Raw genomic sequence first — 25,920 nt, forward strand, 5'->3', positions numbered from 1 at the left:
CCAGCTTCCTATTTGGCAGCCTTAGTCACAGCCTCCTGACCAACCAAAGCATCTACATCTTCTTCATCCAACCTGACATCTACTTCTACAGTGTTGCCTTGGGCTGCATCAAAATAACCAAGAGAAAGGTTAGTGGAAGATAGATTATAAAAGCATCATAAAGTACAAGTTAAGGCAATAGAGGATACCTATTAAAAGAAGCTGGTTCTTCTGGTGGACCATCTCCTTCTAGCTTTCAAGCTCACTCGACTTAGGATAGGACTTGATGGTAAGTTACCCGAAGAGACGGTCGTGAGACTCCCTAATATCCCCTTCGTACTTTTTGGTCCATTTGGCTTCCCACCAAGTGGAGAAGAAAGGAGTACACTTAAAGTTCAGTGCTATGGGCTTGTGGGTGATCTTACTTATCACCTCCAAACTACTCAGAGTTACCCGAAATGTCACCTTCTGAGGAGAACGGAGGCAGTAGAAGGTTCCAAAATTCACTGAGTCGAAGAACGGCAATATAATGGCCTGCCTGAACCCCAGCTGCCTGCCGCAGAAGTTGAGGTGGTAGACCTCTAGCCCGCACTCGTATCCAGTGCGGTCGCTGCATACCCCCCAGGTCAGATATCGCTGCAGAATGCAGCGTATGAACTTTTCCTTGCAAAGTGGGCTAGCATCTTCCCCAAAGGCATTCTGGAAGATCTGGTCCAAGAACTATATGTATCTTCGCAGACCAGAGGCTCCCCATTCCAAGTCCGCCCGAGTCCAGCAGACTCTAAAGAAATAAAGGCAAAAAAAGGTGGAGTGGTTGGTAAGAGATGTCTCGGCTAAGATGCGAGCAAGAGAAACTCCTTCGAAGAACTCTAGGTTAGGTGCCCGTAGCTCAAGGAAATACCACTGCAACCACAACTGGACCACCCAAGTTGGCCCGTTAAGGTTAGTTTCAAAAGGTTCACGCTTGGTCATCTCGAAGAGGAGGTGACAAAGATAAGCAAGAAGAAATAGCCCTGTAGCCACATCATCAAAAGAATGGAAGGCTTCCACTAATAGGACCCACTCCAGCTTTACCCTCTTAGACCTTTTGGGGAGGATATTTCTGTTGAGCTAGTACAAAAGGAAGTACATGTGCTCCTGGTCCCTGTTTGCAATGGCAAAAGACGAACCAAAGCTTTTCTTAAAAAATGGGATAAAACCCGTGAATTAAGTTCCATAACTCTTTAAAGTTGAGGGATTATACTCCAATCGAGTGATGGAGTTAGAAGCATCTAAGCCTTCAGCATTCAGGCTAGATAAGGAAGACCAGTCGTGGGTTATATCCACGCACCTGCCCAAGGGCCTTAGACCGAAGACTTGGTCCATATCAAGGATGATTGGAGACATAGGACCCATCCTGAAATCGAATATGTTGGTGAATGACATAATGCTAATCCATGTTCCACACGGCCAAGGAAGCATCATTTTTTAATCTCACTAAATAAAACAGTTGTGGTCAGGAGCTCGGGCTTAGCAATCACTATGGTCTTGGAGAGCATTATTAACTCATAGATGCCATTGTTTATCCACTTCTTCTTGAAAATAGGCTCGAGTTCATTCACCCATTACGCCCAACCCTCATTTTTCATCAAAGGGAAGCCTCTTCGATAGGTAGACCATTTGGAGGAGGAGATGCCTACTTCGACAAAAAATGGGTTGGGCGTGAACCAGTTCGGCTTAGGCATGTTGTTCTCTATGGAAATTGGGACTCTAGAGGTCCAGGAAGGCCCGAGGGAGGGTACTTCCCCCTCTTCAAAGAAAAGTGAAGTGTACAAGCTTGTCCGAGGGCGATGAAGGCCTTTAAGGAGGCGGCGCATGTTGACAATGCCTTTGCCAGACTCATATGCAGGGCGAGTAGTTTTGGGTGCCATTGAATGATTTTGAAGAGAGGATAGAAGAAAATTATAGGCAGAAAGCAAGAAAAAACAAAGAACAATAGGGTTTTGGGAAAATCTGGAGATTCTAGAAATTCAAAGGATTAGAATTACTAAGGTGTTGGCCGAGAGATTTAAGTGGAGATTATATAGTAAGCAGTTAGTTAACGTTTGAATTCATGGGTTAGTGCAAAGGTTTGGTTAGTGCAAGGGTTTATGCGAAAACGGTTGTTTAAAATGGTACAAGTCCCGAGTAGAAAAATTCAGTTCGTTTAATCATCATTAATGCCTCGGATTGCAGACTTAATAATGATTAAAAGGGGCACTTTTTGGGTTAATATTTGAATATTGAGCTTAGTAGAAAGGAAGCCCAAAGGCGCTAAAACAAGTTGCATTTGCTTGAAGCCCAACCTTGAAGCCTGATGCGGATGGAGACATAAGCCACGTGTCTATAACTGAAGTGATAAGTGATGGAGACCAACCTACTATCATCCAAAAATCACTTTCTAATGGCATAAAGGTGTAAATACATGATGACTCGCTACCCTCCAAAAGCTTTCGGGCAAGAGCAAAGCTAAAAGCAGTCAGGCCAGATTGTCTATAAAAGGGGAAGCAAGCATCAAAGACAAAGACACTCAACCAATCAAACAAACAACATACAAACTCTGATCTCAAGCCAGATTTGCATCCAGAAAAGCTGAAACCAAGTTAGATTCAGTCTTTTTAGTCATAATCCCCTTAGAAAAGCCATATTTTGCTTAGTTTAAAAGCTATGCTACCTTCCCTAGTATTGTAGTATCAATTTCCTCATGTAAAAACTATTTACCATCCATGTCTTTATATCACAACCCCTGTAAACTCAAAGAGAAGTGGTTGCAAAAGGTTCAACCTTGCCCTACAAGGTGAAATTTTGCCTGAGTCCCTTTGTTTGTCCTCTAAATTAGTAGATCTGTCACCTAAATGTATTTTTTAGCATGTCTACAACTTATTTCCAATTATTTCCTACTTAAGAGTCTCATTTGCATCCGAATCTAATGAACTCAATAGATCTTTGTTCACTAAGAGTAACATGGGATCAAAAGTGTGGTTTAAAGGGATCTAAACCCCTCCTTTCTAAACATACAAGATTATAAACTAAAAGTCCTTATTTACAAGGAAAGAAAAAGAACTTAATACTCTTATGTGACAATCCTTTAAACACTGGTGGTATGTGGTAGTTATTGTTGAACCTCCCATTGAACTCAGATCGTGGGAATCGGTTGTGGATAAAACTGCTCACTTATTCAAATCATGGGAAATTGAGACAGAACTGAAAACTAGATAGTATGAATTGTATGTTGTTTTCCTTCTCCTCTTTTAATAGTTAATATTAAACATGTGTCAATTGGCTTTTTTTATTATTTTACTTTTTTGTTTTTTGTTTTTATTTTACTTATTTTAGATATTATTAGTTTTTATTTTTGAAATCTAATAAGAGAGTAGCAATTTGAGTATTATGAAAGCTTCATCTTTTTTGTCTTCTCTCTATTGAACTTACTAACCACTCAACATGTTTTTTTTTTTTAATTTGTTTTTGATATCTAATAAGAGAAGGGCAATTTGGTGTTATGAAAGCTTCAATTTTTTTGTCTTCTTCGTTTATATCTATATAAGAGGACGAGAGTAGAGAGAGGAGAGAAGAGAGAGAGAGAGAGAGATTAAATCCTCCTCATCCCTTTTTTAATAATTATTTTTTTTAATAGACGATATTATCTACACTAGGAGAGGGGGTGAGCTTAGCCTTACAATGAGCTAGCAATAATGTGATTCAAATTTACCTTTGGTAAGAATTGGAACTGAGACTCACTTACAAGTGAAGAGGAATACTATTAGACCATAGTACTAAATGGCTTTTTATGATTTTTTTTTTAATATTAAATCCTTGTTTTGCACATTATTATTAAGTGAGGGTATTTTATAAATTTTTCCGAATTTTGACCATTTGGAGCTCTACAATTTATAAAATAAAATATTATATAATATCTATATATATATATATAGAGAGAGAGAGAGAGAGAGAGAGAGTTAGCCAAGCTGATTAGAGGAATAAAATAAACGTCTTTTGACCTCTCAATCAGTCCCTGAAGTCTTACCATTTATCAAAGAAAAAAAAAGGGTAAATTAAATTTTACCCCTCAGGTTTGGGGTCAATTTCAATTTCTTACAACATCTTTAGAATATTTCAATTTCATACATTTACTTATCATTTTATTTCAATTTCATACATCCGTTAGAAAATCTGTTAAGTTAACCGTTAAGTGATGATGTGGCAAATATAGAGTACCCATTTATGCTGACATGACCTCCACATGTGTGCCACATGGCTAAACACTTAATAAAAATTTTAAAACATTAAATAATTATAAATAAATAAATAAAACAGAAACCTAGACTTCGTCTTCCTCACTGAGGACCTCTCCATCCCTTCCACCCCCTCCACCCCCTTCGTCTTACCCACCCAAAGCACCCCTTCTCCAATCCCCCATCACCCACCCTTTGCCACCCAAGCCACCCCTTCTCTGATTCACTTCTCCCTCTTCACCTCCCCGACCCACCTTCTCCCTCTCCTCCACTCTCTTCACCTTCCTTTCCTTCTCTCTCCCCAGATCAACCTTTTCCTTCCCTCCTACACTCCTGTAGACATCGAAATTTCGGTGAAACAAATGTTCACCAATGAATTAAAGTTTTGACGTGTCAAGGCATACATGGCATACGCCACGTGTTGTACAAATTGTACACATGGCGTGTGACTCAACAAAATAGGAAGAAATACCCTTGAAGGATTAAACAAGTTTTTCTTCTCATTTTTGGGCAATGACAAGGCAAGCACATTTCAATCCATTGAGGATCAAAACAAGTTTTTCTTCTCATGTTGGGCAATGACAAGGCAAGCACACTTCAATCCATTACGGATCAAAGCAAGTTTTTCTCATTTGGGCAATGACAAAGCATACACATTTCAAGTTTAAAATGGTGTTAAGTGGGAAATTAGGCCATAAGTTACACCACTTCAAGTTTAAAATGGTATTAAGTGGGAAATTAGGCCATAAGTTACACCACTTCAAGTTTAAAATGGTATTAAGTGGGAAATTAGGCCATAAGTTACACCACTTCAATTTCAATATTGCATTAAGTGGGAAAATTAGGCAATGGTGCTTGGAAAGGAAAAAAATATTTTTGTGGTGGTGATTCATTCTCAAAGCCTATAAATAGGTTTCTCCATCAAGGTATCAAGCATCAAGGAATTCACAAATACATTTCTCTACTCCAAAATTAGAAGAGGAATTCCCCAAATCCTTGAAGCTTTGAAACTCCAAAGCTTCCAACCATCCAAATTCCCAAGAATTCCGAAGGATCAAGAAAGCTCTCTTCGTTCTTCGTTAAATCCTCTTTCAAGATCAAGCCCCGACGGCCCTTGAAGAAAGTGTTCATCCGTTCATCCTAAGCATAAGCCCCCAACGGCCCTTTGGATCAACAACCTCAACAAATCCACACATCCAATCGTTCTTCAAGATTAAGCCCAAAAACCCTTGAAGATCCGCTCATCCATCAACCTTCAAGATCAAGCCCCAACGGCCCTTGAAGAACTCCCACCATTATTCAAGATCAAGCCCCAACGGCCCTTGAAGAAAGCGTTCATCATTCATCATCCGTTCATCCTAAGATCAAGCCCCAACGGCCCTTTGGATCAACAACCTCAACAAACCCATACACCCATTCTTCAAGATCAAGCCCAAAAGCCCTTGAAGAAAACCAACCCATTCTTCAAGATCAAGCCCAAAAGCCCTTGAAGAAAACCAACTGTTCATTCAAGATCAAGCGTCGACGGCCCTTGAAGAAAACCAACCGTTCTTCAAGATCAAGCCCAAAAGCCCTTGAAGATCCGCTCATCCATCAACATTCAAGATTAAGCGTCAACGGCCCTTGAAGAAAACCAACCGTTCTTCAAGATCAAGCCCAAAAGCCCTTGAAGATCCGCTCATCCATCAACATTCAAGATCAAGCCCCGAAGGCCCTTGAAGAAACTTCCATCAACCTTCAAGATCAAAGCCACGAAGGCCCTTGAAGAAACTTACAACTGTTCATCCAAGATCAAGCCTCGACGGCCCTTGGATCAACAAATCTACATCTTACGGAGATAGAATCAGAGGATCAAATTACAAAGAGATCGTAACCCCAAAATCATTAAACACAAAAATATTATTTTGTACACGTTATTTCTTGTTTCTTGTTTCAAGGAACTTTCGTGTTCACAACTCCCTTCTCTGCTCCACAATTTGCAACTGAGATGGCATCGTTGGCGCAGCTCCGGCTCATGTTCGATCTCAAAACCATCATCAACGAGCCCCCCGAGGTAAATTCCGATCAAGTTTACCTCAAATTCCTATCAAATCCGATGGCGATGGAAGTTCTTCATTATTCCCGTCGCCAAGAAGGTGAAGATGAAGGTGAGAAGGGAGAGATTGTTGCAGGCCATGGCGACCCGGCTAGACGGAGGCGATGGACTTGGTCTGGGCCTTCTAGGCCCGGGAGTGGTGGCGGGAGGTGAGGTAAAGGGAGAGGAGGAAGAGGGTGATTAGAGAGAGAGAGAGGGAGTGTGTCTGATTTGGGGGGTGGGGAAGATGAAGGGGGAATGGGATTTCTAGGTTTCTTTTGTTTTTTTTTTTTTTTAATTATTTTAATATTTTAAATTTTTTTTTATTAAGTTTTAGCCACATGGCACAAATGTGTCAGCCACGTCAGCACAAATGGGAATCTCATATTTGTCACGTCATCACTTAACGGTTAACTTAACAGATTTTCTAACGAATGTATAAAATTGAAATAAAATGATAAGTAAATGTATGAAATTGAAATGTTTTAAAGATATATAAAATTGAAATTGATCCTAAACTTGAGAAAGTAAAATGTAATTTACCCCAAAAAAAAAAAATGTAAACTTCATATTGGGTTATTTCAAGTGCCCCAATTTGCATGGAACAACTGACTGGCCGAGTAGTTAGGTCATGGAAATAGTTAGCTTCTATGTTGAAGGGTTTGGATGGATCATATGGATCATGTTGTATATAATCTGCTTCCTCTTTATACTTCCCCTTTATATAAAATGAATTTCTCCCTTATTCCTTTGTAACAATTTCTATTTATCAAGATGAACCGCTTTGCTGGAACCCTAATTATCCTCTCCATCCTCCTCTTTTCTTTTCAGGGTAAGCGTGCACTATTCCCATAGGAATTTATATTCAATAATGTTATAACATATTCAGCAGAGTTTTCAATCATTAGATTCTGATTTTGATTTTTGAAATTAAGGATATAACAGTAAAAAAATCCGGAGCACCATAGCAAATCCTAGATTATTGCTCAATAATGCAAAATTTTTAAAAGTGTGGAGATGGGGCGTTGGCGATGAAATCGCCGCCGCCGCCACCTGGGGTGGGCTGTTGTTGGTCCGGCGGGTGCTTGGTGTGGAGGGTACAATAATATGGCGTGTCACAAAATTCTGATGGGGATACATGTGGCAATTTTTTAAAATTAAAAAAAATATATATAATAAAGAGCTGTCAAGTTTCTATTTGTTTAGAAGGATGCGCGCGGGCAACATAGAGATGTTCTATTTTTCAATTTACTTTTTGTACAATTGTCCAATTTTCCACAGGTAAAAGCCACATAGTTAAGCCATGGCATCTTTGCAAGAGCAAGGAAGTTTCCAACCCTCCCACTTTGTGCAAGCTACCGGACTGTAGCCAGTCGTGTGCAAAGTCGCACCCCGGAGCCGGAGGCTTTGGATTCTGCATTGCTGAATTTTGCCTCTGTATGCATACCTGCCACGGAGACCGCCAAGCTCCCACCGATGCAGAGGCAGAGCAACTTCCCAGCCTGCCCTCTCTTTCCTATAAACCTATTACGCCGTGATCCCGTTCACCAATTAATGAAACTCGTGTAATGTAGCTCCAACATAAACAAAAAGAAATAGGTTACTGTATCAATAAGTCTTCTCATGCTAAACGATATGATAAGGAAGTTTCTTAATTTCTTTCCTCCTTAACCTTTCTGTATTTTTGGTATTTCTTTCCTCCTCATCCCAACAAACAATCGAGACTAGATGCTGCCAACAAGCATCAAAGATGATAAAATCCGTACAAGACTACATACAACACAACGCAACTAAGCCGAAATAACAGCCACATTACTCAGAGACCCGCGGTACACAATCAGAAAACTAGTAAAGGAAAAAATATACCTTTGGATAGCATATCTTACTTGTTTTCTCAATGCAGCATAAGAGAGTTAAAGAATGCAGAAATAGAATATCCAAAACTTTAGGTACATCATGGTAATCCAGAACATAGAAAGTTTGTCTTACACTGTCGCCTTTTCACGCTTCAAGCTGAGCTGACACCTCATTCTCCAGACAAGGCGTAAATGAATTTTTCAGATCTGTCTGGGCAGTGGGCACAAAACCACCACCTGGGAAGATGAAAATTTGGATTGTACTAAGAATCTTCTTCGTCAGTAGAATCAAGCAGATGAGTCTTGTAAATAACCAACAATTCTCTGCATCACCTCTAAATCTTGATATAAACTTGTCAAAAAATTCATCCTCCGGCAAAATAAGTGCATCATAAAAAGTTGGATCTCTCTTCAATAACTGTTTTGACTTTATAACCTCTAAAACCCCATATCGAGCACTCACTCGGTTCTCCATGCTATACATCAAAATCCAAGGTGTATGAATTAATACCGACTTTTTGAACTTAATCGTATTCAAGAAGAAATCAATTCCAAACTTTAACTTCTCCTCTGAGGTCCTAAGCAAACCTGGTGTTCTTCTAAACATTTCCATGCATTCATCCTTTGAGAAGCCAAAATCACAAAGCAAGTCCAATTTTCTACTAATTGTCCCATTTCACATACAGCTAACAGTATACAGAGCATGAACAAACATCCCAGAATTCAACGAGAAACCCATTTCCACTACCCGCGCAACAAGGCATCTAAGTACAGATTCTTGAACAATGAAAAGCCATGGCTGCCTCTTCAACAGCATGGAAAGCTGAGAACCAACAATTCCACAACTCTCCATATAGGCACTATTTCTTAACAATCTCGATTCTGGGTCCTTTGCAACTACCCAATTGCATATGCATAAAACCCGAATCAAATTTTAACCATTCTCATCAATCCCCAAGATTTTCTTTAGAATTTCAATGCAGGGTACTAACTTTCTGTCCAAACTAATAGTCAAAAGTGTGAAATTCTTGGAAATGAACCTAGGAAGATGAGAACCAAAAAGACCCAATTGTTGGAGGAACTCGAGCTTAGGACTCAAGGTTTTGTCAATATTAGAAAACAAAAACTGGGGCGAGACACGCACAGCGGATTGGACATGGGTATCAGAGAATCCAAGTTATCGAAGAAAGCTATGCACAGATTGGGGCTTTTCAGGGGATATGACCCATGAGAATCGAATTGAGATTGAGGAGGCTTGGGTTTTGGTGAATTCGAAGGTATTGACATGGTAATCGGCGATGTGAGAGTTTCCGTTTGGATTTGGAATTCTGGTGGGTGAAGATAGAGATGAGAAAAGCGAGATGGAAAGTTGGGCTGCACTGCAGGGAAGGTACTGGAAATACAGAGGCGAGCGAGAGAACACAAGTGGTTTCAAAGCTTGCATTTGCATCTATAGCCATATGCATGCAAGTACATCCAATTCCAATACCCACTCCATATTTTTCAATGACTCCCTCTGAAACACTACAAGTACAACACCATTGCCGATTTCTCGTAACAACACACAACTTACTGAAATGACAAATCAATTTAATCAAACTCAATGACCCAGATAGACTTGTTCAACAATTATTAATCCAAATAAAATAAAGTTGTAATCTTTTATATAATATTCATCAATTGGATTATCAGAAGAATCAGAGAAAATGGAAAGAGAGAGGTGAATAAATTTAGGGATTCTTACATGAAACACAAATCGGAGGAGGAGAGATGCGGCTGGAGGTTGCTGTGGTGAATTTGGACTCAGTCTGGGAACGGAACCGAGAAGATTCAGATTTGAGATATGAGTGGGTTTCGTCATATCAGACGGATGAAGAAGAAGAAGAAGATGAACCAGACATAAAAAAGAAAACAAAAAAAAAAAAAAGTTGTAAACCAAATAAAGTCAGCGTTAACGATTGGAATATTATTAGGAATTTTAATAAAAACTTAACTACCGTTCATTTTAACGAAAAATTATATTTTTATACTAAAAGTCAATTTTGGTATTATTAATTTTAACTTTTATTTTGTCGTTATTGTTAAATTCAAATCTTTTTCATTAGGTTTTATTTATTATTAAGTATTGATTAACGCGTGTTTATTTTTAATTGGTGACACATCCTTTGATTTGCAAATTTGGTTTACAAAATTTAGTTTAAAATTGAAATTGATCTATGAGTTTGTCCACCGTTAATTATTTTGGTTATTTTGTGAAAAAATCTATGTTACATAAAGACCAAAATGACAAATATACTCTTAATTTAATAAACAATGAGATAAAATAATTTGACAAAAAGTAAAGTTATTTAGTCATTTTCTCCTTATTTAATGTTGGTTTTTCACAAAATGTCCAAAGTGATTATTGGTAGACAAACTCAGAGATTAGTTCTATCAATTTTAAACTCAAAGTGAAAATTATCCTAATTTTTAAGATCATTTGGCTAAAAAGTTAAAAAAATATACGGAGAAACAAGAAAGAGAAGAGAGCGATTATAAATATATAAAAAATAAAATATTAGAGTGCTGATAAGCTCAGCCAAGCATTCACTCATGCCAAGACCTCACTTCCCTTTTTAATTTCAGTTAGAATTCCAAAGTCAACCACTTTCCAACTCTCCAACCGATTGCAACTTTCCTTCCATCTCTCCAAGCCCTTAACTCAAGCCCCTCACCTCCTCTTTCCAAATTCCAGGACTAAATCTCATGCCGCGTTTTCAAAATTTATCCTCACCATTCTCGCATCTGCGACAACCCATTCCCCCACTTCCAAACAACCCCAATTCCTTTTTCTCATCACCCTTTTTGTTTTTCAAATTTTTAAATAATTATTTCATTAGTAAAATGTTTTGAACAACTACTGTCAATTTTTGCTTTTGGTCTCCCATTTTTTTTTTAATTTTTAATAATTATTTCATTAGTAAAATGTTTTGACCAACTATTATATATGATTCAACTCTAAGAACAAAAAATGAAGAAATTTGAAGTTCCACCATAAAACTAATTGGCAACTTGGGAAAAATCAACTTCTTATAAGCTTCTTTCACCTATGTGAGACTCTTTGCCTTCACATCTTGACAAAAGAAAATATTTATTTGAAGGAATTGAGATAGTTGCAAAGAGATATTGAATAGAGAAAAGCCTTTTTTTTTTTTTTTTTGAGTAAATTACACAAAACTATCTCAACTGCAGGTCGAACCACAATCTCATACCTCATGTTTTCAACATTGCAATGTCATACCTCAACTTATGAATTCGTTGCAATGTCAAACCTTTGTTAAATATTCTGTCAATTTTACTATTAAGTGATGACGTGGCAGGCACAGGGTCTACTCATCACCTAATTGACTTTAAAAATTAATTAAATATTAATTTTTTGCTCTCTCCCTCCTCACGTTTCTCTCCGTCTTCTCTTCTTCGTCTACTCTGCTGTCATGTCCGACAAGGCCGACATGGACGTCCAGACCTTCTACGACAGCATCCTCGCCGCCATCTTCATCGAGGAAGACGAGATCGTAGTAGGCACCGGCCCATGTGGCCAAATTATGCCTGCTGATGTGGAGGTAGCTGTCGGAATTGTCAAGCATACGAGACTCAACAAAGCCGATCCCACTCCGGTAACCGCTGCTCCACCCAAGTTTTCTGTTGCAGCCTCGCGTCTAATTCCTCTCTTAACCGTGGTGCCACTTACCACGACGCAGGTTGCTGTTTTGAAGAACATGGTGGAAAGTCTTTCGATGCCGACTTTCCTAGTCAAGTATCCTATGAACAGTGACGCCATCTATGATATGGTAAATTGCGGATAGTGTATAGACCAATTGAATTGTTAGTTTGCTACCAATTTATTAATAAATTGTTAAATAAAAAATATAACAATTGTTAAATAAAAAAATGGGTAAATATCAGTTTACTACCTTTAAGTTTCGTGGTTTTCAACATTTGGAACATCAAATTTTTTCCGTCCCAGAGTCATACCTAAGTGTTAATTTTGAGACAATCTTATACATCCGTTAGTCAAACTGTTAAATCTTCCATTAACTAATGATGTGGCGCTCATGTGGACAATGACTGGGCGCCACATGTCATTAAAAAAATTACAAAAATTAAACTATTAAAATAATTAATTAAATAAAAGTTAAAAAAAAAAAAAAAAAAACAATCCTTCTACCTCCCTCAACCCCCTCCCTCCCTTCTTTCCTGTACAACCCATACCCTCCCTTCTCTCCCACTCCGACCTCCTCGCCCAGCTCTCTTCCTTCCACCACTCTGATCACGCCCTCTCCACCATCCGATCCTCCGTTGCCGCCCTCCAGTCCTCCATTTGCCACACCTGATCTGAGATCTCCGACCCCTTCGCCTCCTTTGCAGGGTTCGTAGCTTCAATTTGCAGAAACTCTTCCCATCACCGACCCCACTCACTCTGCAACCTTCAACCCAAAATCACAGCAAGTTTCAAGCACTATTGCTAAGCAGCAAGATTTGGATAACAATTCATCCAAAATGCTCCAAAATCCAAGTGTGTTCAGGCAGATACTATCAAACCAAAAAACAAAAACAATAGAGGATTGAATATAAAATTGTTTGAACTAAGTTCCAAAAAAAAAAAAAAACATTCAGATTTGAAAATTGTGATTTTTTCTGCTGATTGAGAAGTGGAATAATATATATGTGCAACAACGATACCTGGTTAGGGTTTGATAACCGCCATTGGAGATGCCTCTGGGAGCTTTGCGAGAGAGATAGAGAGCCATAGAGAGAGAGAGAGAGAGAGAGAGAAGCCGTATATTTCTAGATCAAGGATGGAGCCGACGAGGTCTCCGGCGAAGGGAGAAAAGTGCTCGGACGACGGTGGGGATGGGTCTTCCTTTCTCCATGTTTGTGGGATTAGGAATGGAGTGGATCTACAAAGGAGGGGATGGGGGTGGATCCACAAAGGAGGGGATGTGTTTAGAATGGTGGTCGGATGAGGGGTTTGTAGGATGAGATTGACGGAAATAGGTTTGGACACGGGGCCTGGGAAGAAGCAAGCAAGCACAGAAGAAGGGAGGTAGAAGGGAAGGAGAATGGAGGGGGGGTCGGGGTGGGGAAGACAAACGTGTTCTTGGTTTTTTTTTTTTTTTTTTTCTTTTTTACTTTTATTTAATTAATTATTTTAATAGTTTAATATTTTTATTTTTTTTAATGACACGTGGCACCCAGTCATTGTCCACATGGCGTGACGTCACAAGTTAACGGTAGACTTAACAGTTGGACTAACGGATGTATGAGACTGTCCCAAAATTTACACTTTAGGTATGACTCTGGGACGAAAAAAACTTGATGTACTAAATATTGAAAACCACGAAACTTCAGGATGGTAAACAGTCTTTTGCCCATAAAAAATTAATAATTTATTAATTTTTAAATTCAGTTAGGTGAGGACTGGACCCCGCCCATGTCACGTCATCACTTAACAACGAAATTGACAGAATATTTAACGGAGATTTGATATTGCAACGAATTCATACGTTGAGGTATGACATTGTAATGTTTAAAACATGAGGTATGAGATTATGGTTCGACCCATAATTGAGGTAGCTTTGTGTAATTTACCCTTTCTTTTTCTTTTTAGCTTTGGTCCTTAGATGTTATTTACGTTTAATACTGGCGTCAAATTTTTTATTGAAAAGTGGGTCAGGAGATAAGGCAGTGGGATGAGTTTATCAGCATTCATAAATTATTAAATCATTTCCATCATATCATTTTTAGTCATTTAACATAATCACATCAGTTTATATAAAATGATACCAAACACTCGTACACTTAATTTTGTTGCTAAGAGCACTTTTACAAAAACAAAAACAAAATAAAATTTAACAAACACTCCACTGCTTTATTTTATAGTTGTTTATTCTCACAGTATAGAAGCAACTTTTTTTATAAAGCACAACAATACCAAACTAGCCCTCAATCTATGGTGGAGCTAGGCTTGAAACAAAACCACTTGACATTTCTTGCCATTCTTCAAGCTTGCACTCATGTAGGTCTTCTTTAGAAAGTATTGAAGCTCTTTCACAGATGAGAAAATTTTGCAAATTAAATTTGGGTAGACCATTATTTTCTATAATGCATAAACACAGACACAAACACATGAATACTACATAAAAAGACACAAATATGTCAAATTTCTAAAAACGAAGACATGATACGACATGGACACAACAATTAAAAATAAACTCCAAGTTCCAATTGATTTTAATAAACTCCAAACATTTAAAAGGATAATTCATCAAACATCCAAATTAGTCTCCAAACTTGGAAACCTAGAAAGAGCAATCCATACCTCATAATATTTTATTATTTTTCTCACCCACAATTTTCCTCACCGACTGCCCCTTTTTATTTTTCCTTCCATGGAAAATTGGTCAAGCATTTGATATTAGAGATTGCATATTTATATCACATTCAAATTTTATGAAAGAAGAAAGGCAAAGTTTTAATGAGCATGAGTTACTAGTAAATGGCATGGGAAATGAAGATAGATTAAGAGAACATATAGTTTCCTAATTCTTAAGTATGGAGAATGATATATTGATAGTACTAAAGCACAATATAAGGGAATTGTGGGGTGTAACTCGCTTATCTTTGTGAAATAGATGTATACAAGTAATTTTCTTTTAGAAGAGAAATATTATCTCTTAAAATAGTGTTTTTAAGGTATTGAAAGGTTGGAGACCTCTTGGAAAATAACTTAAATGTGGGGAGTTTGCCCCCAAGTGTTAGCAAATTACTTAGTAGTCAACCTAGTGGCACCAATTATAAAAGACTGATTAGAGAGTAAGTTTTATCATTGAGGGAAAAGAGGCTAAACATAACTAATGAATCAACCGGACAGAACCTAACTTGGTTGATTGGAGATCCCATTGTCTAAATTCAATAGGCAAACTAGTGAGGCATGATTCAAAGAAATTAACACATTATACACCTCATTCTTATGGTGGGAGAAATGTGTTGTCTACAGAAGATTTAGGGTGTATATACTTAATGAAACTAACATCTTATTATAAATAAGAGGAATATTGCAGAGTAATCTTAATCAGTGGTCACCTATATGAGAGTAGAAGTGGGGTCACTTTTATGAGAATAAGATGGCTAAATTATCTAAAGCTCTCATGAATTCGGGATTTGTTCAGGACCAAATGAATACAACCATATGAACCACAATATATCAGGATAAGAGATGTGTGTTACTTATTGTCTTGGTTTACTATATATGGTGAACAATTCAATGTCTCCTATACACACTGCGTCATCGGTGAATTCGATAAGTGTTCACTAGGGTAGCTTCAAGTCCAAAAAACATCTCTTCCGAATTCTTCCTAATGTTTCATTGATGTGGGGATTGTTGGAATTTAAATATTATAATATTGTTCGGGGACTTTTAGGTCGAGGTGGACTTGGGCTTTGAGAACGTCTTCTTGTCTTTCTTGGTTCGGATTCGTACCAAGTCCTGAAATATCTCGAAAGAGTTAGCTTGTCTTAGGAAATACCACAGTAATATCAATGACTCGAAGATAGCATGATTGATCAAGATAATGACTTGCTCAAGTGAAGTGTGGTGTGAAAGCTAGAAGATTACTGGTTTAACATGAGAGAGAAGGGGTTTGCATGATTGCATGGCATTCTTGGTTGGATAATTTAGGCTTTCCTAGGGTGATAATAAGGTTTCTAATGGCTGGGATCCTTAATGGAAGACTGTGGGAATTACTAAGGTAGCATGAACGATGATTCTTAAGGTTTGAAGGATGTTTTTAGGCTAAATGGAGCTCACTAAGTTTACTTCATGCTTGAAGTTTCTTGGTTCTCCCTCTCTTCATTCTCTCTGTCTTCTGCATAATGGTTTTCTCCCTCCTTTTATAAATGAAGGGTTCTTCACTAGGCTTCAAAGGAATCTCCCTTTGTGGCTTGGTCTTCCTCTTCCTTTCTCCCTAGCCCTCCTACTATTTCCCTTTTGGTGTAAGGTAGTTGCACTATTGAAACCTGCATTATGCGTCTTCTAGAGGCGCAGCTTTCCCAGGCCAATGCAAGCGCTACTTCTAGTAGCGTGCCTCATGGCTTTTCGCGCATTGGTTGTCTATGCAATGTAACAACCCGTTCCCAATTTTACAGTTTTTATAATTTTAATAAGTGAATTTACAAAAATGCCCTTCAAGGCACATGCATTGACTTTCGTTGAATGCCGTGTCGTGTCACTTAAAACTCGTTTTCTTGGTGTATCCTCGTAGTACTCATCACTTCAAACGCGTGGGCACAAACAGAATGTAATTTGAAGTTATAACGAAGATTCTACAAACCTTTAAACGTCGAGGGCATTTTAGTAATTTTCCATTTGAAACACATGTTGTATTTGCAGTAGTGTGACACATGGGACCCATAGATTGGTCCCCAAAATATTTGGAACCTTCTTTCATTCCTCTTCTTTCCCACAACTCTTCACTCTCTCTAACTCTCTAACTTTCTCTCAACTCTTCCTTTCTCCCGTGAAACAAACCACCATCATCACCAAATCTTTCGACTTGTTGAACATCAAAACCACCATTATCTGCATGTCTTCACGCCTAGAAGTCTCGGCCCAAAACCTTGTTCTTTGAACTTGTGTTTCAGGTTCGTTTTCAATGAAACAAAACTCAAAATTGGGTTTATGGTGGTGAAGACATGCAAATAATGGTGGTTTTGATGTTCAACAAGGCGAAAGATTTGGTGATGATGGTGGTTTGTTTCATGGGAGAAAAGAAGAGCCAAGAGAGAGTTAGAGAGTTAGAGAGAGTGAAGAGTTGCGGGAAAGAAGAGGAAGGAGAGAAGGTTCCAGATATTTTGGGGACCAATCTGTGGGTCCCATATGTCACACTACTCCATATACAACATGTGTTTCAAATGTAAAATTACCAAAATGCCCCCGACGTTTAAAGGTTGGTTGAATCTTTGTTATAACTCCAAATTACATTATATTTGCTCCAACGCGTCCGTAGCGACGAGTACTGCGAGAATACACTAAGAAAACGAGTCTTACATGACACAACACGGCATTCAACGAAAGTCAACGCATTTGCCTCGAAGGGCATTTTTGTAAATTCACTTATTAAAATTATAAAAACCGTAAAATTAGGAACAAGTCGTTACATGCAAGCTAGGAAGGGAAAGTCAGCATTAAATGCCTCACTTGCTAGGTTTAACATACATTTAATGCAGGAATCCAGTTTAGTCCTAACTAAGAGGGTTAGCTTGCTAAGGAAAGAGGTAAACTAGGCTAGTTCTCTCCCAATGTTTGCCTGTGTGAAATGCAAAGGGTATGAGCTTCCATAACCCCGATTTTGAGTAGCCCCATAACCTTCCATAACCATCCACACCATAATTCACTTGACAAGCCCCAAGCATGTGACTTGGGCTTAGCATGAATAGTGACTAGCGTGAGGAAGCTTGGCATGATGAATAGGCATGAGCATGGCGTGATTTGTGTAGATATCCGACTTCATTACCATGGTGTGGCATGTTTGTAAATATATTTCCTTATCGATCCGCAGCTTGGCATGTGTTTGGGCTTGAATGAAGGCTTGCATGACGAAGACTTGGTTGAATTGGTGTGTGACATTTCTGGGCCTCAACAAATATTAGTAATTATAAAATTTAATTCAATATTTGAATGAAAAGTTCTTAACCGTTAGTATCAAACAGTATATATTATTCAAATGGTGCCATCTTATAAAAAAGGCACTACATTGCGTATTGTCGTCAATCAGTGTCCTAGATCCTATATAAACCCATGAAACTATTATTGTTGAAAGTTGAAATTTTGAGTTAATTATTACTCCTGAGAAATAGGGTTTCCCTACTCAATTTCTCTCATCCTTCATTGTTCAATTATGAGTCGTGTTATGAAAGTACGGAATATATTAGGTGAGCCAGAGTCTAAAGATTGCAGTGCTTTGACTTCAGATTATATATTGTTAAATCCTGGGAGATGGACACTTACCAAACTAAAAGCACACAAGTAGGAGCAAAATTCTACCTTTAGGATATTGCATTTATGCAAGCCTCATTCTCTAAGTTTGTCAGTCTTTCTTACTTTCTCTCTACATTGTTTATATTGTTTTTACACAATTGATATTGTGATTTTTTTTATGATTATTATCATCGAAATTCTTTTATTATTTTCGTATTTTCTAATATTGCTCCAACAAATTAGAGTATTACTAAGCATTTCTTGTAACCTTTATTCAATATTTATGAGTACTACAATGGATGTAGCCCAGTCTTTAGAGATAGACCCCTCAATCTTTGTTGTCTAGTTCTTATAGATTTTATCCCAACTCCACCAAAGGTCAACCATACCGATCTTTGTTGACTTCCCAGTTAAGAACGTTGACAGTGGTATATCCTCATACGTGAAAAGGAGGTGTGGACACGTGTGATTGCTTTCCAATTCCATAAATTCAAAGGATTGTGAAGATTGACATGGTGAGCAGCACAATTCAAATAGGTTTGGGATTCTTTATAACATATACGGACATGCGTATGGGTTGATGTTGCGTGAAAGCAAGATGGCGTTTGAAAATTTATGCAAATATATCTGCTTAACTGGTTAACATTAGTCAAGAAAGAGAATGCAACGTTACCATGATAAAGCCGGCAGATATATCCTCCAATAAAGTTGCGTCAATACAAACATACAGAGAGGTCTAGGGTTAAATACAAAGCACCACGCAACATAAAAAGGACATTAACTCAACACACAAATCAACTCTACACGAAAATCTCTCACTTTTGAGAAAAACACTAATTGCTCTACTAACACGTCAACATATATTCAGTTGCCAAATTTGTGAAAATTCAATTTGGTTAAATATAAATGGAGTCGTAGAATCAATTCGGTCAAGAAGTTTCTTCAGTTTGGTTAAACAACACTTACCCTTCTTTCGACTGGTCACATATCCAAGTCTCTACCGGCGAGGAGTCTTTGATTCTCTTGCTAAATGAGGTCACTTTATTAGCTTTCCCGGCAAAGTGAGGTGTTACCCGTGTTAGTCACTATATATTGAAAGCCGAACCATTATTGAACTTCACAGCAAAAGATATAACCTTGTATTTAGGTTAGTAGAACCCTATATCCAAGTCTCTGCCGGCGAGGAGTCTTTGATTCTCCTGCTAAATGAGGTCACTTTATTAGCTTGCTTGGCAAAGTGAGGTGTTACCCGTGTTAGTGTACTGTACATTGAAAGCCGAACCATTATTGAACTTCATAGAAAAAGATATAACCTTGTATTTAGGTTAGTAGAACCCTCAACCATAGTCGCTCAGTGCAGAAGTCAACATTGCATTTCACCAGTACATCACATCCATATATTCGCCCAACCGAGCTCGGTTACGAATTAGCACGCCCGCATCAACAATCAACCACAAAAGAACATAGTAGCTCAATGGTCACCAAGTAGACTTTGTAATTCTTAGGTCCAACAATAACAAAACCAAAAGTTAATAGAGGAAAGGAAAAAATGAGAAAAAAAGTGAAGGGGAATATGACAACACAAAAGAATTTGTCAATTAAATATCAAAATCAAAACACGATCAAGTGATAAATGGATAGGTTAAATATCCCTTTACAAGAAAAATTTCACAGGAAAAAATGTGACAATTAATAATAGCCCAAAGTCAAAAGGCTAGAAACCAATTAAGGAGGAAAAAATAATAAAGGGGTGAAAAAAATAAAAAACCGAAAACAAAAGGGGTCAAGGAACACAAAAAAAAAAAAAAGGCTAATTCCAAGACGCATGTACAAAAACTTCAACTGGATATAGAATTGACATCCTCAAAGACTTGTCTGATGTTAGGCCTCTCATTTACAGGTAGAATACACCTGAGCGATATTGCTAGCAATTCATCCATTGCTTTTGAGGGTTCTTCCCCACCAGCAATGTCTCTGTCAATGCAATCCATTCCTCGTCCTTCTCGATCACAAAGCCGAACCCAGTCTGTGAGGTCAACCGCCCCCGACTGTCCCGATATAATGTCTCCTGCGCTTCTTCTGGTTAACAATTCCATCAAAATCACCCCAAAAGCATACACATCAGCTTTGAAAGAAGGGACTGGTTTGGTTGCGGTGACAAGCTCTGGAGCACGGTATCCAAGTGCTCCCATAGTTAAAATCTGTTCCGCGATACCAGCTGGTGTCATCAGACGGTGAAGACTATAATCAGTTAGGTGAGCACTGTAATCAGGACCTGCCAGTAGCACATTACTTGGCTTTAGGTTCCCGTGGGGCAGGCCTCTATCGTGTAGGTAAAGCAAACACTGAGCGACCTCCACAGCAACCTTTAGCCTCTGCTTGAACGATAATCGAGAGTACCTTCGAGGTGTGGTCTCTGCATAATACAGATGCATACTTAGAAAATAAGAGAAAAATTAAAATCCAAGATTTAAGACATTAATATCTATGAAACCCTGAATACTGGCACAACATAGAAAATAACAATTACTGCTCGCCAATATTTAGACACGCTCAGACAATTCGGAACAAAGGAAACAAGCTTTATCCAGAAGTCCACTCTCGTGAACATCAATCTGAGACAGAACAAATCGAATCTAAAATAAAGGGCAACAAATAAACACTAAACTTGTCTTCGAAGGCCTCAGTTCATTAAAAAGATTCTTGTTCCTTTATATGTACGTATAATTATAAATTTAATGTGCGTATATTATCATTTTAATGTACGTATTATTATCTTTCCATTTCCAAATAAATATACAAGAAATCAATTAACAATCAAGCCACCCAAGCACTTCAAAAGTTGAAAACAGATGACAATTATAAAACTCTCATGTTGAAACAAATTTCAGAAACCACCCCACCAATCTTATATCCGGAGCAGAAAAATCATAAGCGCACTTATAATACCAATTTCCTTTTTTTTTTCACTTCACAAAATGTACACCTTTGACCAGTCCTATGAATCCTATCTGTTCCTCTGTAAGCTCACATTTTGTATCAAGTTCAAGAGACTTATGATGATATATCCTGTTAAGACTCAAAAGTAAATTCCCAGAGCTGTTCATGCCTCACGGTAAAGGTATTCAGATGGGTCAGTTGTGGTTGCTATATGTTTCGGCAAGTACCTTTCAATGGCAACTAACGAAATGTCAATGCCTTGTTTGATAAGGTTTGAACCATAGAGTGAAAGGGCACTGGGAATGCTAACCTTCTAATTTATTAACTCTTTCTCTTCGTTCAATACCATTCAGAGATGTGAATGTTTCAGAGACTACAAGCCTAATATTTAAAGTAAGCACATGCTAAAATCTCTTGTAAGCATCAATATAAGTCCGTCTGACACATGCCTTCATGTTTGAATCTTCATTTACATCCCAAAAGAAAAATTCACAATAAGCTCTTTCTATAATAGATAATATTATTTAGTGTGGTCTTTTTGTAACAATGCATAAACTGAATTGTTTCTGATTGGTCCTTCAATATAAAGAAAGTTCAACAGTTGAAGGCAATAATCGAATAAATAGCAGCCAGATGAAAAGGTCTAAATCACAAAGTAAGGAAAAACAATCATCTCGTCAGATTCATAACCGTTATCCTCATAACATCATTTTAACTTCGTAGTCCAATTACTCCTATGAAGTGAAACCAAAAGGGGATGGGCTCACGAGGAAGATTTTCCTCTAAAACCCTTTCCAAAATTAGGTACCACGTTGAATTTGAAAATGAGATTTACTAGGGATAAAAATAAAAAGCTCCGTCCAGCCATCGCAGTTCTAAACAGCCTAGAAGTTATTGAAATCTATCCCCCTAAAAGATTTCTGACACGTTTTTCAATTTCCTCGACTCTATGCCAACAAAAAGTTACACTACAACCGTTTAAGAACCTCTTAGCATAAATGCCTACACCTCGCCCTTTCACTTCAAGATGCAAGTCTAAAAATCAAATGGAACTGATGATGACTGATAGAGAGCACTATAATTAAATGAACCAAGGGGCAGCAACTGAAAATTTTCCCACTTACCATGTTCATAACAAGGAAGGAGAGTAGCATCACCCACAAGCAGGTGACAGAGCATAGCTCACACCCAAGTATTCAGCTTACCACTCATTTGACTACAACGATTGAACTATTTACTTCATTTAGTGCATTTTAAAGTAAAACACCATAAAATGTAATGGGTTGAAGAGTAAATAATTTATCGTGAATTTCCTATTGATTTAAAGTAAAATTATTACAGCCAATTTGTATTGATTATGCTTCTGCAACAAGTTTAATTCTTCTATAGCTAAACCAGCCAAAATAATGGGTTGACAGGGTAACCAGTTTTATTTTATTAAGAAAAAAGAAGGTTTATAGAGCCCAATCCATCCAAAATTTAACAGGAGTAGTTAGTTTTGTTTTATATGTTCAAGAAAAGGTTTATAGAGCTCTTACCGTACAGATGTAGGGCCAAGCTGTCTCCCTGGACATAGTCTGCCAAAAGAAGCCTCTCTTGTTCCCTGGGCCCCCAGTAGTATGCTCGTAATGGAACAATGTTATCATGCCTTATACAGCCAATTCTTTTAACTTCCTTGGCAAACTCTTTCTTGTGTTTGACAAGTCCCACTCGTAACCACTTCACAGTCAACATATGTCCACTATCTAGAGTAGCTTTGTAAAGAGTTCCGTGGCTGCTTCTGCCTAGAACTTCTGCAGGAGCTCGAGATAATTGTTCAGCAGTAAACTGCAAAGAAGAATCCAGGAAAAACAGTTCACCAGCCAACCGATCTGGTGAGTATACATCCAATATCACAGGTTGTTCACGTGTCTCCATAAAACGAGGTGAAGGAGAGAGAGGAGAACCAGGGGAGGACTTCCTTCCTGATGTTGTAGGATAATTATCTAGAAGATTTGTAGGTGCAGAACTAGTTGCTGTTTGCCCATGTAAAGCATGCTCACCAATTTCAGTTACAAATTCCGTCTGCCCTGATAATGACTTTGATTGTGAAGTAAGCAAGTGATCATTGGAAAAACTCAATGCACTTGGTGGAGGCTGAACATTTGTATGAAAATTGAAAAGTGAAGGCCGTGTAAATCTTCCTATCTTAACATCTCTCCCTGTATCTTGGCCACCAAACCCACTTCTTCCGCTAAATTCTTTGATATGTGTTTGGTGATAAGCCAAAAAAGCAAAGATTATCATCAAGGCAACTCCAACTGAAGCAACAATGATTGCTACTCTGATATGACCTTTTGAACTATGATTTTTCCCTTGATCCGAAATATGACCCGGAACTGAAGTTGTTGCCTGACCATTCTCTTGTAAGTTTAGCATGTCATTTCCAGGACGAAATGAACTTGTAGGGAAGTGTTTTAAATTTTGGGGAACAGAACCTGATAGATCATTATTGGAAACATTAAATACACTTAGGCTGGATGGAAGCTTCTCAGGAATTCCACCTTCGAATTTGTTGTCTGATAAATCAAGGTACTCCAATTTACTAAGTTTGCTCAGTTCACTCGGCAGCTCTCCTGAAAAGCCATTCTTTGCAAGGTTTAGCAATTTGAGTTCCACCATGTTACCTAAGTCTCGAGGCAGGCTGCCAGATAAAGTATTACTGGAGAGATCAAGACTCTCAATCGGCAAATTTGGAGGTAGAGATAACAATTCCTTTACATGTGCGCCTTCAAGAGGAATTGACCCAATTAAATGATTCCCTGAAAGATTCAGTCTCTTTAGGGTCGTTGAAGAGAGGAAACTTCCAGGAATGGACCCACTGAAATCATTTAGGCTCAAGTCAACTGTCGAGAGTCTAGGACAGGCCTTCAAGATTGAAGGTAAAGGACCAACTAATAAATTATCTCTGAGACTAAGCGTACTTAATTTCTCAAACTGTGATGTCAAGTATGGAAAGCTTCCATAAAACTTATTTGAACTCAAATCAAGCAATTCTAAAGCAGCCCCCAAATCCTGCACAATGGATATGTCACCTGAGATCTTATTTCCACTGAGATCCACCACTACACAACTCCTCATATCCACGTTCTGCAATGTGCCAGACAAACCATTTGACGAAAGATTCAAGACTTTCAAAGTTGTAGAGTTAATTCCATGAATGGAACCTGTACACATAAATGGTGATAAATCAGAGTGCAATGTTAAATTCCAAAGGTTTCCGATTTCTTTGAAAACATGCAAATATTGACAACAATAAACAGTCGAAATATACAGGATTGAAAACGGTGAGGCCATGGTTAGCAAAATGAGTGGTGGAAAAGGTATACTTCAGATCTCTACTACCTTTAATGCATATGATGTTTTAGTGCTCATGAAAAACGTGAAAAAATTTACAGTTTGATGATTGAACTCAATAGATAGCACGATACGACAAGATGGTGAATGAAGTTCAAGTCCATACCTGTGAAAGCATTGCCACTAAGATCCAATTCCTCCACTGCCATGGAACTCTCAAACAACTCCTCCGGTATTTCCCCAAACAACTGATTACTCCCGAGCCTCAAGACCCGCAAATTCGGTAACAACCCAAATGAAGGGAGCTTCCCTGTGATATGGTTACCACCTAAATCCAAAACTTGCAAGTTCCTAAACAACCCAATTGAATCAGACTTAAAAAACCCACCAGCAAGCTTATTGTAGCTCAAGTTCAAGTACCGCACTGTGTTGGATAAGCTCGAAACATTCTCCGAAGCAAGCGAAAGCCCTCCGAAAAACTCGTTCCTGCTCAAGTCAACGTATTCCACATTGTGCAATCGCGAGAACAAATCAGCAATGTCGCCCCACAGCTGATTGGAATGCAAATCCAACACTTTGAGCTGATTGAGATTCCACAACCGATCCGGAAACCCGCCTTTGAAGTGATTGGCAGACAGGTTGAGATAATTCAAGTCCCACAAGTCGTATATCCGAGCCGGGATCGGGCCGTAGAAGCGGTTCCCAGACAGATCCAGGTGCTGGAGAGATGACATTGTGCCGAGAATCGGCGGGACCCGACCCGTGAAGTCGTTGTTAGAAAGGGTGAGGTTTTGCAATGCAGTGAGTCCAGTGAGAGTGTTGAACTTGAGCTCGCCGCCGAGGGCAAGATGGTCGAGAGCTAAGGCAACGACATTGCCGGTGGTGTCGCAGAAAACGCCGGTCCAGGGAGGACAAGAGTGAGTGTTGGAGAGAGAGCTGAGGGTCCATGAGTCAAGGACTTTCCGGAGCGGGTCGGTTTGGATCCCTTTCTTGAATTCGTAAAGGGATCGGAGCTCCGAGTCGGAGGCGGAGGAAGCGGAGAGGATTACAAGGAAGAAGAAGTAGAGAGAGAGAGTGAGATTGTTCATTGTACCCAGAAAAACCCTAATCATTCATTTGACAAAGCTTAAGACTTGAAGACTGGGGGGGAGAGAGAGAGAGAGAGAGAGAGAGAGAGAGAGAGAAATGGAGGAGATTTCAAAACCCTAGATTGAGATTTGTGAGGAAAATTAAGACAGGAGGAGAAAGAGAAGGGTGTACTGCGTGGGGTTTTTTTTTTTTAATTATTTGGTTTTCTAGGGTTGAGAGGAAAATTCCGTTAAACATGGCGGTTTGGCAGGTGGAGAGTGGTGGTTGGTGAGGGTGAGTAACTACAGTCTGTAAAGGGAGAACAAGGCTACATAGGGTCATAAGGACTAAAACATCCTTCAGTAATAAAGAGTGAGCAGACCCATATGCCCCTGC

At 38.6% G+C, this 25,920-nt stretch overlaps 1 protein-coding gene and 1 long non-coding RNA gene across 3 annotated transcripts; both read right to left on the reverse strand.

Annotated features, from left to right (window-relative positions):
* Positions 1–7,525: 7,525 nt before the first annotated feature.
* Positions 7,526–10,228, reverse strand: LOC125471078. 2 transcript variants are annotated; one of them, XR_007253355.1, is made up of 3 exons: positions 9,907–10,109; positions 8,296–9,734; positions 7,526–7,830 (listed from the first exon to the last, which is right to left on the reverse strand). It is a non-coding gene; the product is annotated as an uncharacterized LOC125471078 (long non-coding RNA). The 2 variants fall into 2 exon arrangements; XR_007253354.1 differs by lacking the exon at positions 7,526–7,830 and having other exon boundaries at positions 8,156–9,734; positions 9,907–10,228.
* A 9,526-nt stretch (positions 10,229–19,754) lies between these two features.
* On the reverse strand, positions 19,755–25,881 carry LOC125471049 (probable inactive receptor kinase At5g10020). The gene is made up of 3 exons (XM_048570916.1): positions 24,623–25,881; positions 22,659–24,326; positions 19,755–20,596 (listed from the first exon to the last, which is right to left on the reverse strand). The coding sequence occupies exons 1-3, from the start codon at positions 25,566–25,568 to the stop codon at positions 20,019–20,021; spliced, it is 3,192 nt and encodes a 1,063-aa protein (XP_048426873.1). The 5' UTR covers positions 25,569–25,881; the 3' UTR covers positions 19,755–20,018.
* Positions 25,882–25,920: the final 39 nt, after the last annotated feature.

Source organism: the organism of the source record quoted next, unplaced genomic scaffold, assembly GCF_019419815.1.
Source record: "Pyrus x bretschneideri cultivar Hongxiangsu unplaced genomic scaffold, Pyrus_bretschneideri_v1 Contig56, whole genome shotgun sequence".
Taxonomy (NCBI): Eukaryota; Viridiplantae; Streptophyta; class Magnoliopsida; order Rosales; family Rosaceae; genus Pyrus; species Pyrus x bretschneideri.

What these genes read in the sequence shown, in the direction of transcription:
- LOC125471049 (XM_048570916.1), bottom strand. Translation starts at nt 25,568, where the DNA reads ATGATTAGGGTTTTTCTGGGTACAATGAACAATCTCACTCTCTCTCTC. An exon ending in TAGTGGCAATGCTTTCACAG is followed by an intron (nt 24,327 to 24,622) that starts GTATGGACTTGA and finishes TTATGTGTACAG; the next exon opens with GTTCCATTCATGGAATTAAC. An exon ending in CTTGGCCCTACATCTGTACG is followed by an intron (nt 20,597 to 22,658) that starts GTAAGAGCTCTA and finishes TGTATTATGCAG; the next exon opens with AGACCACACCTCGAAGGTAC.